Here is a 19,314-nt window from a genome sequence, read left to right on the forward strand (position 1 = left end):
TAAAAAAACGAGTCTTTGCCAACAAGTATTGAGATTTCTGCATATTTACAATATTTGAGGGGATCCAAGTCAAAGCAGAAAAACTTATATTATTCATATACACTGAGTATATGTTTACAAGTACATCATGCAGAAAGGAATTGGTGACTATTTCAATGATTCTGCTTTAATCATAATGCAGCCCCACAGAAAGAAAAACTTCCCTTTTATTGTGCACCTTTTAATGTTAGTGTTGCCTGTCCTTGAGAACCAGTTTTTTTAAACCCTCTAAAGATATTAAAGCTGCCCCGAAATCTATAACAAGAGCCCAGTAATTCAGTGCAAAGCGTTCTTAAATATAATGGAGGGGAGGGATAGTGGGGTGTGGGAGCAAAGAAAAGATTGAAAGTGCTGATTTCTTGCTGTGGCGCATTTTATTCATATGAACATTATTCATTTGTTAACCTGAATGAATGCAATAAAAATATTTGATCATTTGTCAAGAACATCACGATCATATTTAATTAACCCCCATCTTTTCTTCTGCAGATACTCACTTCATGATGTAACTACAATGGATGAAAATAAAATAGTGCAGGTGCTGGAGGCACACAGCAGGTCAGGCATCATCAGGTTAGTAACTTCAGTTTTGATGAATTAGTGTACCACTTTTCAAAATAAAGTACAAAGCAGATAAATAACAGGAGGAACAGAACAAACTCTTGATTGTGTAGAAGGCAGGTATAATTTAAAGATAGCAGAGATGGCAATATGAGGTAAAATGAGTTTCCATCTTACCAACAGAATTATTACCAGAATCTGCTCTTCAAAGAAAAACATGGTCAGTGGTTTGTTGATAAACCAAGATCCAGCCTGAAGTCAATGTTCTTTCTTGGTAACAAGTAATTACCTCAGTGCCCAACTTGAACTATGAAGGTCAGCAAAACATTATCAACCTGAATTTTGACCCCACACCCAGCACTATGAAAGCAAAGACAGTGAACTGAAATAGGAAGTACAAGTAGATTACTATTCCATTTGAAAAGATATTCTATTTTGCTCGCTGATTGCCACTTGCAGGTCCTTTGCACTCACAGACCTTGTCAACCACTGTTGTTTTTTCCCCACTTCTCCATTTTTCATCTTAATAGTTGTTCTAAATATTAGTTGCCTCTAAGCTTTCAGATCTGAGAAACAAAGGCAGCAATGGGAACTGCTGGTAAAACTGCTGCCTCATGGTTCCAGTGACCTTGGTTTAACCCTAGTCTGTGTGGAGGTTGCCAGCTCTTTCTATAACCGCATGGACCTTCTCTGGGTGCTCTGGTATCATGCTAAAGATATATTGGTTGACAGGATAATTGGCTACCAATGTGCAGGTAGAATTGGAGGTAAGCGTGGTTGTTACAAATGGGGGGAAAATATAATATTGGTGTTGATGGGTGCCAAGTGATCAGCATGAACACAGTGTGAGCTTGGTTCGGTACTGTTTGACAATGACTTAGTATCTGTAATTGTGAAAATCAGTCTGAAACGTTAACTGTTTCTCTCCACAGATGCTGCCTGACTGGCTAAGTTCTTTCAGCATTCTCTCAAACTTAAATTATCTGATAAGGCCAAACTGGGCATTCAAGATATTTATTAAAGTAATAATGATTTATAATGTTTAAACAGCTTACAATTTCGGCTTTCCCATGATTAAACCTGCAAAGAGACCTATCCAGTATTGCTTTCACTGCCTTTGTTGATTAGAAGCCTTTTTTTAAAAAAAGTGTTTATTCAGCGTTCACAAAATTACTGTCAATTTCTGTCTCTCCAAACTTCATGCTCTCAAAGCACAATAAAATGAAAGTAGAATAATTATTTTTCACTGCAACAATGTTTAAAGGCATAATGGCCAATGAGCATCCAAAAGTGGAGCATGCTCCACTGCTTAAAAAGGTTGATTATTCTACTTGTATCCCACTTTTTCAGATCCCTTTATTCTTCGAACATCCATAAATCTGTCTCTATTCAGAAAACTTTTGATGATAAAAGCCTCCACAACCTTCAAGGATAGCAATTTCCAAAGATTCACAACCCCAAGTAAAGGAAAGTCTCATCTCATTCCAAATGCCCCAATAGGTATTCTGATAGTGTGACCTCTGGTTCTGGGCTCAACTGAAGGGATTACCTTCTCCACATAAACCCTGACAAGTCACATAACTGTTTTAAAAAAATATCTGGAAAATTCAGGTCACATCCAGCCAAATCTTTCATATAGTAAGTTTACCTGAAGTTAGAAAAGGTACAAGCTAAATGAATAGCTTGACTAAATATAGGAAATAATTTAGCATCATAAACAAATGTTATTTGCATTCCGGAACACTTAAGGGAGTAACGAATTAGTATTTTTTGCATAACATCTACAAGCCAACTGCCACACATCGGAAGCTACACCTCTCACATCCTTGTCAACCACGTTTTCCAGGATCTTGGAATGTAATAGAATTAGATTTTGACAAGCAAGTGTGAAACGTACTAAGGCAAAGGATGGGGATTTACCTCCTCTTCCTCTTCAGAAAGTTTAGTAGTAACATCCGGAGAATTTTGGGATTTGTCACCAATGTTTCCATTTGCTTCTCCACTACCATGTTCTGCTTCCCATTCCTGAAGAACTTCTTCAAGGTTGAAACGACGACGGTAATTCACAAAGAAATTTTTCACTTGTACAACTGTCTTATTGCCAATTACATCTGAAATAGCTTGAAAATCTCGGCCATATTTTCTTATTGCTGGGGGAGAGGAAAAACCTATTACTCAACATGAAAGTTACATTTCAATTGACATTCCTGCATTTACATCACAAACCAAAATAAGTATTGGGACATTTGCTTACCTTGCACAGCTAGTAGTTGCTCTTCAGTTGTCCAACGAGCATTAACTTTCTGATTTGTCTAAAGAACAAACTTGCAATTAATACTCCAAATAGCTTCACAAATAAATAATTACTTCTAATGTGTCCCTTCCTGTTGCCTTGCTAGCAAACTTTGCAGAGCAAGATGCTACCATCAGAAAAATTGATTGGTGTCCAATTAATGTAATTCAACTATGATAGAGAAGGTATGAAAGTTAGCCCATAAACAGTAGGAATATGGCAAAGGGATCTTTTTTGCTTCTTTAAATAAAGTTGATGGCTGATAAGAGATTGTTTTAAAATCTCATCTGAAAATACATTTCATGTGAAAATGCTAAACACATATACATGGTATTAACTTGCATTTGAGCTGAAGTGGAGTAGAGTGTGTTCAGTTGGGAAGCTATTAAACAATACTTCAGCAATCATCTGATACACAGCAGTACATTTTAAACCTCCAAAGTGACCAGGGTTAACCAAGTTATAAACAATAGTTTATCAAGTTCACATCTACACATTAATACAAGGTTATAATGACAGGTTTTGGACTGGTTCTTTTCCCACAGATGCCACCTGACCTGCCAGGTGTTTCTCACATTTTCGGCTTACATTTCACATTGCTAGCATTTGCAGTTTTGTTATTATTCATTAATTATACATTTTGGAAATGGATTATGTACTGCAATACTTCAAAAATGAATGCATAACTGTAATTTGATCTAAAAGTTACAGGTTCAATGAAATTTTGCACAAGTATTGTTTCTTCTGCATGCCTGCATTTTTGGACTTCCACCATTATATTGCAATATGATAAAATTAAAATAAAATAAATTAAGACAAAAGAGATGGTTGTTGACTTCAGGAGAGCACGGAGCGACCACTCCTCGCTGAACATCGACTGCTCCTCGGTAGAGATCTTCAAGAGCACTAAATTTCTTGATGTTCACCTGGCGGAGAGTCTCACCTGGTCCCTCAACACCAGCTCCATAGCAAAGAAAGCCCAGCAGCGTCTCTACTTTCTGCGAAGGCTGAGGAAAGTCCACTTCCCACCCCCCATCCTCATAACATTCTACAGGGGTTGTACTGAGAGCATCCTGAGCAGCTGCATCACTGCCTGGCTCGGAAATTGCACCATCTCGGATCGCAAGACCCTGCAACGGATAGTGAGGTCAGCTGAGAAGATCTCTTCCCGCCATCACGGACATCTACACTACATGCTGCATCTGCAAAGGAACCAGCATTTTGAAGGACCCCACGCACCCCTCATACAAACTCTCCTCCCCCCTGCCATCTGGGAAAAGGCTCCGAAGCATTCGGGCTCTCACGACCAGACTATTTCTTCCCCCAAGCTGTCAGACTCCTCAGTACCTGAAGCCTGGACTGACACCTTGCCCTATTGTCTTGTTTATTATTTATTGTAATGCCTGCACTGTTTTTGTGCACTTTATGCAGTCCAGTGTAGGTCTGTAGTCCAGTGTAGCTTTCTCTGTGTTGTTTTTTTTTTAAAGTAGTTCAGTCTAGTTTTTGTACTGCGTCATGTAACACTATGGTCCTGAAAAACATTATCTCATTTTTACTATGTACTGTACCAGCAGTTATGGTCAAAATGACAATAAAAGTGACTTGACTTGATAAAAAAACTAAGCCAAATAAACCTAATGCCGCAACGTTAACTCTCCACACACCCAAACCTGTGCCTGTGACATTATTTGTATGAACTTTTGGAATGTGTTTAAATATTCCACATGAGATTATTAACAAAATGAAAGTGGACAGGAATTGGGATAGTCTTTGTTTGGAAATTAATTACGAAAGAGGCACAATAAGAATATGGTCTGTTTACCCTGTATACCCCAGACTTTAAATACAACACAGTCATGTCATCTGCAGAAATTCTGATGACTTAGCAATAGTTGAATGTATAAACAGAGGATAGGAGGATGAATACAGGGCCCTGGTGGAGGACTTTGTCATATGGCACAGCTGAATCATCTGCAGCTCAACATCAGTAAGACAAAAGAGACGGTGATGGGCTTTAGGAAGACTAAGCCTCCATTGCTCGCTTTTGTTATTGATGTGGATGTGGTGAAGACCTACAAATACCTGGGGGTGCACCTGGATGACAGACTTGAGTGGAGCACCAACACAGATGCTCTGTACAAGGGCCAGAGTCGCTTCTATTTCCTGAGGAGACCGAGGTCCTTTGGAGTGTGCAGGTATCTCTTTCACGTGTTCTATCAGTCTGCTGTCACCAGTACAATCTTCTATGCGGTGGTGTGCTAGGGCAATGGCATCAACATTGCTGATGCCAACAGGCTCATTAAACTGATTAGAAGAGAGTCAAACTGGACATACTGGAGGCTGTGATAGAACAAAGGACCCTCCAGAAAATCCTCGCAACACTAGACGATGTTTTCTTTACCTTCTCCATGCCACCTTGCAGTTTCAGTAGAAGTTTAAGACAACTGCGCTGCTCCAAAGAGCACTACATAAGGTCATTCTTACCCTCGGCCATTAGGCTCTATAATGAATTAACCTATAGCAGGGGAAGCAATGACCCCCCGTTAGGCCATTAACCTGTTTACTAGAGCTCTGCTTAGCTCTGTTTACCACACGCTGCTATCATGGACACCCTGTGCAATACTATCATCACTTCTTATCTGGACACTGTGAATGTACACCCATTACTGTATAATATTACATTAATTCTTGCACTACCATCTTATCAGTGTGAAATTGAAATCTTGTAATCTTTGACTTGTAAATCTTGTACATCTTATATTTAAGGTAACGTTTATTCTTTCTTACTTCTCTTACAATATTAGTATATCTGTGTACTTGTAATGCTGTAATTTCCTTTCGGATCAATAAAGTACCTATCTATCAATCAATTCTTTTATTGTAGAATGTGACAAATGATATAGTATCAATCTTTATATTAGTTAAATAAAAGAGTACATATATATAAACAAAAGAATTATCTTATCTATATCACAAATATCTATATCAATAACAATTCAAATAAAAGGAAAAATAAATATTATCAAAATCATACATAGTATTAATTCTAATAATGTATAATAGGGGAAAAGATAATTGATTCTCCTCTTATCCATAAAAAGAGAAAATATAAAGAAACTTTTATAATTGAAATGTACACAAAAAAACCCCAAACACAAAAAAATCAAAAAGAAAGAACTGGGCAGCTCAAACTGAGAGTGAAAGCAAGAAAAAAAGGAAAGTTTCTGATCAAATCCAAACCTTCAAAAAGGTAACTGGAAGGGCCATGTCAGAGCATATGAAAATATTGCATAAAAGGTCGCCAAGTTTCCTCAAATTGAGAGGATCTATCAAATGTCCGACTTCTTATTTTCTCTAAACTTAAACAGGACATAATGGAGGTAAGCCAATAAATAACAGTAGGTGGATTAGAATCCTTCCATTTAAGCAAAATGGCTCTCCTAGCCAATAAAGTTGTAAAAGCTATCATCCGTTGAGCAGAAACGGGAATATCACTAGCTTCAGATGGAATGATCCCAAAAATTGCTGTAAGTAAATTCAGTTGTAGATGCAAATTCAAAACTTTTGATAAAGTTTTAAAGACTTCTTTCCAAAAATTATCTAACTTGATACAAGACCAGAACATATGTGTTAAAGTAGCCACCTCAATATTACATCCATTGCAAATAGAATTAATATCAGAAAAAATGTGCTAATTTGTCCTTTGAAATATGCGCCAGATGCTCTACCTTGAATTGTATCAAGGAATGACGGGCACAAATAGAAGTAAATTTACCAAATAAAAAATGTTATCCCATTGATTATCTGAAAGTGACTTTCGAAACTCCAATTCCCACACAGCTTTAACTTTATCATTAGATAACATAAACAAATTCAATAACCATTTATAAATTATAGCTATCAGTCCTTTTTGAAATGGTTTGACCTGAAAGAGAGTATCAATGATATTGGGTGAATAAGCCGAGGGAAAATCTGGAAGTAAACTACATAGAAAATTCCTAATTTGTAAATATCTAAAAAAGTGTACATTAGATAGGTCATATTTATCCACTAACTCTGAGCGAAAGACATCAGACAATTGTTCATGAACGAATCTAAAAAAGTTACTATTCCTTTGGTTTTCCAAATTGAAAAGGTCTGATCGAAAATTGAAGGTTTAAAAAAATTAAGATGAATTTTACTAGAAAAAACAAAATTATTGAAGTCAAAGGATCTACGAAACTGAAACCAAATTCTTAATGTATGTTTAATAATAGGATTAAGGTCTTGACTACCAATCTTAGAAAGCAAAAAAGGAAGAGGAGCTCCCAGTAAAGAGGCCAAAGAATACCCCTTCACTGAGGTTTTCTCCAAATCCACCCATCAGGGACAGTCATGTATATCTGAAAAATGAATCCAAAAAGAGATATAATAACTGTTAAATTGCCCAATAGTACAATCTAAAGTTTGGCAAAGCCATACCACCATACAACTGAGGGTATGTCAAATTTGATTATTTGGGATATGATGAAATCTTTTCTTAGGGGACAGACAATTTCATATTCAGCAGCTTTAAGAAGGAAAACTAAAACGGAGCTTTTAGTGATTACTAACAGGATGAAAGTATTAGGTAAAGTTTATTCAGTATTACTGAAGATTTATATAAGGAAAGGGTGAAACTTCAAGTGCAGCATGACTTGCTATTGACTTATCCCATTGAGCAGCAACTTTTGAAATTGAAAAGTCAATTTTATATACATGGAGATAAATCAGGCAAACTGTTACCTGCTCAACTCAAATCAACTATGGCCAGAAGGCAGATTTTGAAAGTATGAAGATCTGACGGAACTGAAACATCAGATTGTCAGGAAATTAATAAGGCTTTTTTGGACTTTTGCTCTCATCTTTATAAATCTGATTTTCCAGACAATGCTACTTCTATGAATGAATTTCTGCAAAGATTGAATATACCCCAAATTTCTACCCAAGATATGAATACTTTAGATGCACCCATTAATCGAGAGGAAATAGCTAAAGTTATATTGTCTTTTCAATCAGGTAAAGCGCTGGGACTGGATGGATTTACGGTAGTATTTTTAAAGACGTTTGGGGATATTCTTACACCTCATCTATGCCAAATTTTTACTGAATCTATATCTTCTGGGACCCTCTCAAAAGCTTTTTATGAGGCATCAATTTCATTAATTCGCAAAAAAGGAAAAGATTTATCTGAATGTGCCTCTTACATACCAATTTCCTTATTAAATGTGGATTCTAAAATTCTTTCTAAGATTTTGGCCAACAGGCTTGAGAATGTTTTACCTAAGGATCAAACTGGATTTATTAAGAATAGATATTTATATTTTAATATTTGGATATTATTGAACATCATTCATACCTCTCCATCTAAAGAATTTGAATGTGTTGTTTCTCTTGACGCGGAGAAAGCCTTTGATAGGGTAGAATGGCCTTATTTATTTCAGGTTTTAGAAAAAGTTAATTTTGGTCCAGGTTTTATTTCCTGGATTAAGCTGATTTATCAAGCTCCTACTGTGGCAGTTATAACTAGTATTCAAATATCCTCTTATTTTAGGTTATACAGAGGTACCCGGCAGGGTTGCCCTCTTAGTCTGCTGTTAATCAACCTGGCTCTAGAACCTTTTGCTACTGCTCTTCGGGACTCCAATAAGGTTCTAGGTATTAAGAGAGGAGATATAGTGCATAAGGTTTCGTTGTATGAAGATGACTTGTTAGTTTATATTTCAGATCCTGCTTTATCTATATTTTCTGAATTTAGTAGTTTTTCTGGATATAAATTAAATTTGCACAAAAATGAGTTATTTCCTATTAACAACTATTTTGATCAATATGACCAATTTCCTTTCAGTATTGCTAAAAATAACTTTACTTAGCTCAGTTTTAAAATTATCAAAAATTTTAATGACCTGTATAAATATAACTTTCTTCCACTAGTTGATTATATGCAACAAGTAATATCTAAATGGTCTCTTATGACATTATCATTAATTTGCCATATTAATGCTATTAAAATTACACTGTTACTGAAGTTTTTATATGCATTCCAAGCAATCCCCTCTTTTGTTCCTAAATTGTTTTTTGATAGAATAGACTCTAAAATTTTATCTTTTATTTGGAATAATAAAAATCATAGATTGAGTAAACCTTTATTGCAGAAATTTTCTTTAAAGTATGGTGGTATGACAAATGATATATTTTAACCATGAGGAGACTATTGGGACAGGAACTTCAAATTTTCCAGTTTGACTTGAATGAATAAACAATCCAAGTCAAGAATGATTAATTCCCATTTCCAAATGGGAATTAGGAACTTTTAAAGAACATGCACTAACTCAGTGAGGAATACAATAGAGATATGAAGCATGGAAATAGTTGTTTTGTTACCCAAACCTAATTCCCTTTGCTTGCACTTGGCCAATATTCTTCTAAACCTTTTCTATTCAAGTATCTAAATGTCTTTTTCCTACATACACTTTGGCTGCCATATATCTACACACTTGTATGTTCCCTTCTCACCTGAAACCAATGTCCTCTAGTTTTAAACTCCTCTACCTTTGGAAAAAGTGTGACCACCCACTTCAACTTTGCCCCTCATGATTTTATATACAAATTATTGATAGGTCAACCTTCAGTTTCTTTCAATCAAAGGAAACCAGTCCCAGCCTGTCCTTAATTCTAGCTGTTCTGTCCTGGTAACATCCTCTTGATTTTTTTTCTGTATTTTTCCATCTGTAACATCCTTCCTCTAGGTGGGAAACCAAAACAGAACGTAATACTCCAAGAATGGTCTTGTATGGCTTTAATGGGTTGAAACAATGTCCTACCCAATTAAGAGCATATGATATGCCGTCCTCAATACCTGTTAGTATTATTGCTTTCACACAGTTATATCCTTTGGTCTCTCATCTACAACATTTCCCTGGGTCCTGCCATTCAATTTGTATATCCTATAATGGTTTACCTTCCCAAAATGCAATTTCATATTTGACTATGTTAAATACTATTTGCCATTCCTTTGTCCACTTCCATTGTTGATCTAGAATTTGCTGCAACTTTGACAAACTTCATCATTGTCCACTATATCACCAATATTGGTGTCATCCACAAAGTTTCTAATCATATCACCTATGCTTGCACCCAAATCGTTAACATAGATGGACCCAGCACTGATTCCTACAGTACATTATCTGGCACAGTCCTCAAACCTGAAGAAGCAACTCTGTGCTACCTGACTCCCCCTATCACAATGTCACTGTATCTGATTGGCAAGCACACCCTGTGACTTAATCTTTTGTTAATAAATTTTAAAAAGGCTAACAAAAAAAATGTTAAACAGAATACCTTCTTGTATTTCAATGTAGGTTAGGGCAGAGTATGAAGAAAATTGTTCTTCAAATATATTAGATAGGATGAAATACCATCTGGAACACAGGATTTAGATATCTTGATCACTCTATTCCTGGAAAATTAAACTGGCCTTGAATCATGTGAACCGTCAATTCAGCACAAAGATGCTGAGCCTGGATTAGAAACTCCATATTCTTTTACTCATGTTTCCTGAATTAAAGACTGCAGTGTTAAGAAGGTATTAAAATGTTAATGGAATTTTTATAGATTGGATACAAAGAAACTAGTTTTACAAAAGGCAAAGCAAAATGAGCACAAGTCTAAACCCAAGCCTGGGAGCAAAAATTAAGCAATCTCTTCTGCAATCTGTGCTGGGCTTTCATAAGCTAATTTTCAGCCCAAATGCAAGTTGCTACCGATTTTAAGTGCAAGTTGCCTGTCGCTTCTGTCATTAAGGCAGAGGCATGCTAACAGTATGCTTTTCATTACACAGTTCATCACTTATAGAATGGGACCAGGATAAGGGCCAATACTGGCTTGGATACCACTAGCTCAAATCTCAACTCATGTTATTTAAAATACAATAAAATAAAGATTGGCAACAAGAGGATGGCAACACGTGAACAATTACAAAAGGTGGGGTGCTGCACACAAAGAATAAAAGCCTTTAGTGACACTATCTTGGGTTTAAAAGTGTATCGATGCATCATGTGCTCATAAAGTACACAAGATATGTGAGAACAAAGAGCATCTTTCTAATGCTTTAGGCAGGGAAATATTTAAGATAATATAAATAATACATGCATCTAGGTGAACACTTCTTTACCTCCAATGGCTTGAATTCCTCTATCCCACCATGTAATTTTTGTTTCAGAGCACCATTTATTTGTTTCACATTCTGGATCTAGAATTAAAAAAAAACTCATGAGCAAAGAATGCAGTACCAGGGATGCCATGGTAATGTAGTGGTCAGCACGATGCTATTACAGCCTGGGGCAGAGTTCAGAGTTCACTACCTCTGCCGTCTAAGTTTGGAAGTCCTTCCCGTGAGTGATTGGATTTCCTCCCACATTACAAAGGCATACTGATTCATAGTTCAATTGCCATAGTAAACTGTCCTATGATTAGGGTAGGTTTAATTAGCTGGGTCATTGGGGAGCTCAGATTGCTAGGCCGGAAGGCCTGTTCCATGTTGTATCTCCAAATAAAATTAAAATAAATGTCTCCAATTACATTTTTTTAAAAATATTTTAAACATACCACTTCTTTTTTGCTGCTATACTACATGGTACTAGGCCATGAACAATTCTTCTTCCCTCAACCCACATCACTGACTTGTGGGGATGCAAGTTGTTCTTTACTATCACATTCATATTACTTTACTTCTTTTATCAAGGAGAGCTGAGTAGCCCCTTTGATTTTACTGCCCTTAGTAGCCAAGGATGATCCCCTTCCTACACAATTCAGAGGTGTTGGCATTGGCTAATGTCTCACAATCTAATCCATGGAGACCAATTACAGGTCTGGGAGGACCAGACATAAAAGTTAGGTGGTTTTAAAGGATCAACAGTGCCAGGTACAGTGAATTGAAAGTGGGAGGTAGAGGTTATGCCAGAAGACAAAGCAAGATTATATTTTGGGAGGTGAATTTGATCTGATTATAAGGGACAGGAGGTGAGCAAATCTCATCAACCCCTTTTTCTCCATATTAGCTTTCTCTCGTCAACTGGCAGACCTTCAGGATGCATGCTTAACCCACTGCTCTACTCTCTTCACACCCATGAGTGTGGCTAGGTACAGCTCAAATGTCATCTATAAATTTGCCGATGATACAAATATTACTGGCAGAATTTCAGATGGTGATGAGGAGGAGTACGGTAACAAAATAAATCAGTAAGACCAAGTAAGATCTTGCACTCAACATTAGCAAGACCAAGGAATTGATAATAGACTTGAGCAAGGGGAAGACAAGGGAACACAGACCAGTCATAATCGAGGGATCAGCAGTGGAAAGGGTGAGCAGTTTCAAGTTCTGAGTGTAAACACCTCTGAGGATCTATTCTGGCCCCAATATATCAGTTCAATTACAACGAAGGAACAACAGTAGCCATAATTCATTAGGAGTTTGAGACTTGGTGTATCACCAAAGACACTTGCAAATTTCTACAGAAGAGTGTTGTCATTGGCTGCATCACCCATCTGGTATCCAGGGGCCACAGCACAGGATGATGGAAAGCTGCAGAAGGTTGTAAACTCAGCCAGCCCCATCATGGTTACCATCCTCCCCAGCTTCAGGAACACATTTAAAAGGTGGCATCCATCATTAAAAACTCCCATTATCCAGGACATGCCCTCTTCTCATTGCTATCATCAAGGAAGTGCTACTAGAGCCTGAAGACACACTCAATGTTTCTTCTCTGCCATCATATTTCTACCTTACCATTTTTCCTCTTTACCACACACGCACACATAATAAACAAAATTACTGTGCATGTTTATATATTGCTGCAGAAAAACAAGAAATTTCACACCATTTGTTGGTGATACTAAACTCTGATTCACTCCCAATCATCTGCCCTACGATTCCCAAATCTGCACACACTCAGCCTCTTCCACTAGTTTCCCTGCTGGCCCAGTCCCGGAAAACATTCATTCCACCATGCAAGGCTGGGATGATCGGGAGTGGTGATTCTTGGGAAATTTCTACACAGAAAGGTTAGGTCAGGATTCATCCAAACAGATCAATAGATTACTGAATATTAATGGAATCAAGTAATATGGGGATAGAGTTAGAAAATGATGCTGAGAATGATCAGTCCCAATTGACTGAACGGTGGAAAACAATCAAGGTGTCCAATGGTCGACATCAACATCGTTTTTTTGCACTAGTTATTTAATTTTTTTAAATACAAGTCTTATTGTAATTAGTTTTTAAATTATTAAGTATTGCAAGGTACTGCTGCCACAAAACAAAACAAAAATTATGAAATATGCCAGTATAGTACGCTGATTCTGATACTCACTTCACTGACAGTACAGGCAAAATATAGATTAGATTGAACTTGTCATCAATAATCATGTAATGCAAATCAAACGAAACAGCTTCACATATTTTAGGACTTTTTGCTCATTTTTCTTTCAAATTTAGGAAAAAGTTTTGAAAACATGTTGGAGATCAGGCAGCATCAGGATAATGATGAAATGACACTAATGTATGTCTCTCCAGAGAAGCTGCCTGACATGCTCAATATCTACAGCATCCTGTTTTGTTTTTTTAAAACTTCCAGCATCAGTTTTAAATGATGGAAATACTCAGCAGGTCAGATAGTATCTGTAGATACAGAATAGAGTCATGAGCATCTGTGCAACAATTATCACTTGGAAAAATAACTTGGAAGGTTCACAAATATCAATTTCGAAAGAATATTATGACTCAGTCCAAATGGACTGCCGTTAGTGTCCCTCCCTATTTTGCAACTAAAGAGAGCCTTGGGCATTCAATCAAGCTGTAAGGTGACATCTGTGCATGCTATACAGGACTTTCCAATGGGTTCTGACTCCACTACCTTACATAGCAGGCTGCAAGGTCACTTGACTGCTGACAGTATCTCAGTGTATGTTAATGGGCAAGAGAAGGAGATAAGCTGCAGGAGGACAACAAGGCAACGAGGAGAGAAGGAATGTGACTAATGGGATTGCTCTTCCAGGAAGCTGCACAGATCAGTCAGGTCAAATATAATTATAAAGATACTGAAGGACAAAGAAAACTGAATTGTATATTTAAAAACACAAAGGAAGGCAGGCACCTAAGTACAGCACCATGCAGATGTCTTAGGCACATGTATATACTGTAGCTAGGATGCCCAGGACTTCTGCACAGTCCTGTAGTAATTTTATTATTGTACTGTACTACTGCTAAAAAAAAAGTCATGACATAAGTGAGTGATGATAAACCTGACTCTGATATTGGTCTCTATTGTCGATTGACAGTGGGAAGGAAGCAGAGAGAGTGGAATCATGGTTGGGAAAAGGGGAAGGGAGAGGGGAGGGAGCAGAAAGGTAGGTGGTGTTGTGGATAGTGTGGAGGGCTGTCAGAGGTTACAGCGGGACATCGATAGGATGCAAAACTGGGCTGAGAAATGGCAGATGGAGTTCAACCCAGACAAGTGTGAGGTGGTTCATTTTGGTAGGTCAGATATGATGGCAGAATATAATATTAATGGTAAGACTCTTGGCAGTGTGGAGGATCAGAGGAATCTTGGGGTCCGAGTCCATTGGACACTGAAAGCTTCTACAAGGTTGACTCTGTGGTTAAGAAAGCATATGGTGCATTGGCCTTCATCAATCATGAGATTGATTTTAGGATTCAAGAGATAATGTTGCAGCTATAAGACCCTGGTCAGACCCCACTTGGAGTACCATGCTCAGTTCTGGTCACCTCACTATAGGAAGAATGTGGTGAATATAGGAAGAAAGGGTGCGCAGGAGATTTACAATGACGTTGCCTGGATTGGGGAGCATGCCTTATGAGAATAGGTTGAGTGAACTCGGTCTTTTCTCCTTGGAGCGAAGGAGGATAAGAAGTGACCTGATAGAGGTGCACAAGATGATCGTTGATCATTGATGCATTGATCGTGTGTATAGTCAGAGGCTTTTTTCCAGGGCTGGAATGGCTAACATCAGAGGGCACAGTTTTAAGGTGCTTGGAAGTAGGTACAGAGGAGATGTCAGGGGTAAATTGTAGTTGTTTGTGTTTTTCTTTTACGCAGAATGGTGAGTGCATGGAATGGGATGCTGACAACGGTGGTGGAGGCGGATACAATAAGGTCTTTTAAGAGACTCCTGGACAGGTATATAGAGCTCAGAAAAAGAGGGCTATGGGTAACCCTAGGTAATTACTCAGGTATGGATATGTTTGGCACAGCTTGTGGGCCGAAGGGCCTGTATTGTGCCGTAGGTTTTCTATGTTTCTAAAGCACCTGAGAGACATTCTGCAATGGTCATAAAACCAATTGTTTAGAATCAAATGAACTTGCCTGGTGTCAAGACAGGACTTGTCCACCCCACACCAACCCCTCACCTGACACTCCTCTGGCACCTGTCTCAGAGCACTCTACCCTCACCATTTCCAACATCCTTTGCTCCCACCAAATTTACAAACTCGTAACTCTCTGCTCCACGTTGAGAAATATAGTACCGTGCTATATACATGCACCCAAGACTTTTACACAGATACTCTTACTATCTTTCCTTTCAGTTAGTCCTGATGAAGGGACTCGGCCTGAAACGTCGACAGTGCTTCTCCCTATAGATGCTGCCTGGCCTGCTGCGTTCCATCAGCATTTTGTGTGTGTTGCTTGAATTTCCAGCATCTGCAGATTTCCTTGTGTTGATTTTTACACAGAACTGCATTACTGAATTGCAGCAATGATTATAATTGCTGGTAGCAAATTAAATTACATTTATGCCTTTGGATGAAAAGACGCACAGTAGCATATCCTAGCTTTGAGTCATCAGGAAACTACGGGGAAAAGTAAGCTGTGTGGTTGATGCAAGAACTGTCAAATGGATCAAAGGATAAAAATATAGGTAGGCAAAAAGACACCGAATGGAGTATGATGCAGGAAAACACCATTTTCCATCATTAGAATAGTAAAACAGCAAATGATGGAAATCTACTAAATGTCTTGTGCTGGTTTAAGAGGAACTGGAAATAAACATGCATGTAAATAAGCAATTACTGCAAAAAGTTCAGAGGTAAGGAAGTCTTGCACTTGTTTCCATGAGATCTCATTTGGGGTACGTCATGCAATTTTTGGACATTTGAGTAGTTTCTTGAAAGAGAAAGGCTATCCCAGCCAAATAGGTTTTTACTCACTGGGTGAGCATCACTTATTTTTCCTCAAAGTTAACCACCACAAAAGACTTTTCTTGGAAAAACTTCCAAAATGCTACTTAAAAAGCTGCTGAATGTAACTGAAATGAAGTTAGTGCTTACTTGACGTTTAAGAGAGACCAGTTCCATATCAAGCTGCCTTAGGACCGTGTTAGCAGCACCAGAACTTGCAGACAAAGCATCAAGATCTTCTTGAAGAAGAAACATCCCCTTTGGAGGTTTCTGACTTATTCTTTGTTTTCCTTGGACTGTTCTTGTCTCTTTCTTTGTTGGGACACTTTTCACAGTTTGAGAGCCCTGCTGTTTGAAAGAAGTCACAGATTTTTAAAAAAGCTACCATAAAATAAATAGGAATTTAAAAGAAATTTCCATTACTAATCCTGAATGAGAGTGTACATTAAAAATAATTCTTCCTTTCTGATATCAAAGGAATTATACGAATTTGTAATGCAATTGTTAAATTCCTTTTCCCTAGAGAATGACATGTGATAGACACAATAAACTGAAAGATGAAAAGCTGAAAGATCCCCAAAAAAGCCACGGCCAGCATCTCTTCCATTAATCTGGAGTTTTAAATTCAGATGACTCCTGGGCACTCACAACTAGCTCTGAACAGCTGAGAATATACTACCTGGTCCTTGACTTCTGGTAGATTTATCACTCTAAGTAGTTATGTTATTTTTTATTTTGGATGTTTTCATGCTGAAGTGATTGCCGTTTCAAAATCTGGAGGAATCTAGTAAAATTTGGGAATTTCTCCAGGGATGTTGTTTGAAAAAATTAAAACACATTAATGTCAATGAAATCTACCAAACTCACTTGCTTTTGAATACAAGGATGTCAAATTTTATAAGGACATACATTGACATATTGATGTCATCCTGAACATCAATGTCCTACAGTTTCTAACATCCATTTTGGCACATGTATATATTATGTTGACATGGGTGGGGATGTAACGGAAATGGTCACTGGCTGTTAATACGAATAAAGCATTAATCCCTGATTGTACTTGCCTTCTCAAACTCAGCTCCACTGCTTTGGGAGTGAAGTACAATTTCCAGTCAATAACCTTTCACCTGCCCATGCAACAAATGTCTCTAAAGCTCTACATGAAAGGAAGTGAATTTACAAATCTAATAAGAAATAACTGTGTAAACACCTATCCCAGCACACCTTGCTTCTAATGGCAGCCAGTTCAAAGCTACTATTTTCATGTTACATGTACTGAAGAAAGAACAGCCTGAGAACAAAATAACCCCTCCATCAGTGACAGCCTGGCTTAAAAACCTGGGGAGATTGCCAATGGAGTAGCAAAATATATTAATCTTATTTTAGTTCAAAGATAAAATAAACTTTACATGTAACTTTTATATCCAGGATTTTTATGGACAAGCTTAATGTAAAAGTGTGCCAGCATGTACCTGCAGTTGAAAAGCAATACAAAACTGTAACCGTATTCAAAGGAAAAGAATATACATGAGAAAACTGATTTCCTATTTTATATTATGTTATTAGTATTATTTGTACGAACAATTTGCTGCAAATTACCAGCAGAAATAATGAATGCAGGTTCAATTGCAGCAGTTAACAGAAGTGCAGACAAGTACATGGATGGGAGAAGTATGGGTTGATGGGACGAGGCAGAACAACAGGACTAAAGGGCCTGTTTCTGTTCTGTCGTGCTCTATGGCTAAGTTATTTTCTGAACTCTAACCTCTAGAAAGCATGCAAATAGAGTCACAGATGCACACTTCATATTTACATTACTTTCCTAATTCTATTTAAACAACTTCAGGTACAAACCAGAAACTACTCCTCCTACTTAAATTTTCAGATTTTACTTTTAATTAATTTTGGGATTTTTGTTTACATTTTTAAGTAGTGCTCAAAGTTGATTCATTTGAGTTATTACAACACATCATTGATAAAATAATTAAATTTAATACAGGTAAGACAATGAAATATATATTTTAGCCTGTGTAAATAACAATACATATGCTTTCAAATGTATGCTCTTACCAAAGTTTACATTAACTTTCAGTGCCGCAGCACCAGTATTGCAGAGTTTATATTCCTGGTTAGCAGCAAAAGTGCCCTGTCCCATTTCAATGTACTGATTTGATGCATTGCATATAAAACTGAAAACCTAATGTCAATTTCTAGAGCATTACAGATGCTATATCACCTCAGATTCCTTTCCCTCCACTACTGTTTTAAATAATGGGGCCACTAGTGCTGAGACAGGATTCCAAAGAAACACCATTCTCTGTATAAAGAAGTTTCTCCTTTAGTCCTAAATGATTTCACCTCATTTTGCTATTATCACACTTAGTTCTATATACCTCTGAAAGGGCAATCTTCCTTCCTGCATCCAGCCTGTCAAGACCCATCTGAATGGTGCAAACTAAATCATTTGCAGCTCAACATTAGTAAGACAAAGGAGATGATGATGGACTTTAGGAAGACCAAGCCTGCAGTGTTCCCTGTTACTACTGACAGTAAGGACTTGGATGTGGTGAGGACCTACAAGTACTTGGGAGTACACCAGGATGACAGACTTGCATGGAGCACCAGCACACAGGCTGTGTACAAGAAGAGCCAGAGTTGCCTCTACATCCTGAGGAGACCAAGATCCTTTGGAGCATGCAGGCCTCCTTCACATGTTCCACCAGTCTGTTGTCACCAGTAGTCTTCTATGTGATGGTGTTCAGGGGCAATGTCATCAACATGGGTAATGCCAACAGGCTCAATAAACAGACTAGGAAGACTGGCTCTGTTAAAGGAGTCAAACCAGACACACTGGAGGCTTTGGTAGAACAAAGGACCCTACGAAAAATCCTGGCAATTCTGGACAATGTTTCTCATCCTCTGCATGCCACCTTGGCTGAACAGAGAAGCGCTTTTAGTAACAGGCTAAGCCAACTTCACTGCTCCAAAGAGCACTATATGAGGTTATTCTTACCCTTGGCCATTAGGCTCTATAATGAGTGCAACTATGGTCAGGGAGATGAAGATCCCCCCCTGTTAAAGTGTTGGTGGTAACTTGTTTTTCATTGTTTCTACTTCTCTTCTAATATTTCTATCTGTGCACTTGGAATGCTTATGTGACACTGCAATTTCCCTTGGGATCAATAAAGTATCTATCTGTCTATAATCC

General features: G+C 37.7%; 1 protein-coding gene and 1 long non-coding RNA gene across 3 annotated transcripts in view; one reads left to right on the plus strand and one right to left on the minus strand.

The window, feature by feature from the left end:
- The window catches only part of LOC132386595 (uncharacterized), a 41,493-nt gene extending 38,980 nt beyond the window's left edge, over nucleotides 1-2,513 (plus strand). The window contains exon 4 of the long non-coding RNA XR_009509601.1: nucleotides 529-2,513. This is a non-coding gene — a long non-coding RNA (uncharacterized LOC132386595). The remainder of the gene's footprint in view (nucleotides 1-528) is intronic.
- The window catches only part of rcor1 (REST corepressor 1), a 119,081-nt gene that overhangs the window by 2,267 nt on the left and 97,500 nt on the right, over nucleotides 1-19,314 (minus strand). Inside the window, exons 8-11 of one of the 2 annotated variants that reach the window (XM_059958878.1) lie at nucleotides 16,257-16,451; nucleotides 11,085-11,162; nucleotides 2,855-2,912; nucleotides 2,521-2,750 (exon numbers count right to left, since the gene is read on the minus strand). In XM_059958878.1, the coding sequence (XP_059814861.1) occupies nucleotides 2,521-2,750; nucleotides 2,855-2,912; nucleotides 11,085-11,162; nucleotides 16,257-16,451 (561 nt within the window). Of the gene's footprint in view, nucleotides 1-2,520; nucleotides 2,751-2,854; nucleotides 2,913-11,084; nucleotides 11,163-16,256; nucleotides 16,455-19,314 lie in introns of both variants that reach the window. The other variant, XM_059958869.1, reaches the window with a different exon arrangement.

Source organism: Hypanus sabinus, chromosome 2, assembly GCF_030144855.1.
Source record: "Hypanus sabinus isolate sHypSab1 chromosome 2, sHypSab1.hap1, whole genome shotgun sequence".
Taxonomy (NCBI): Eukaryota; Metazoa; Chordata; class Chondrichthyes; order Myliobatiformes; family Dasyatidae; genus Hypanus; species Hypanus sabinus.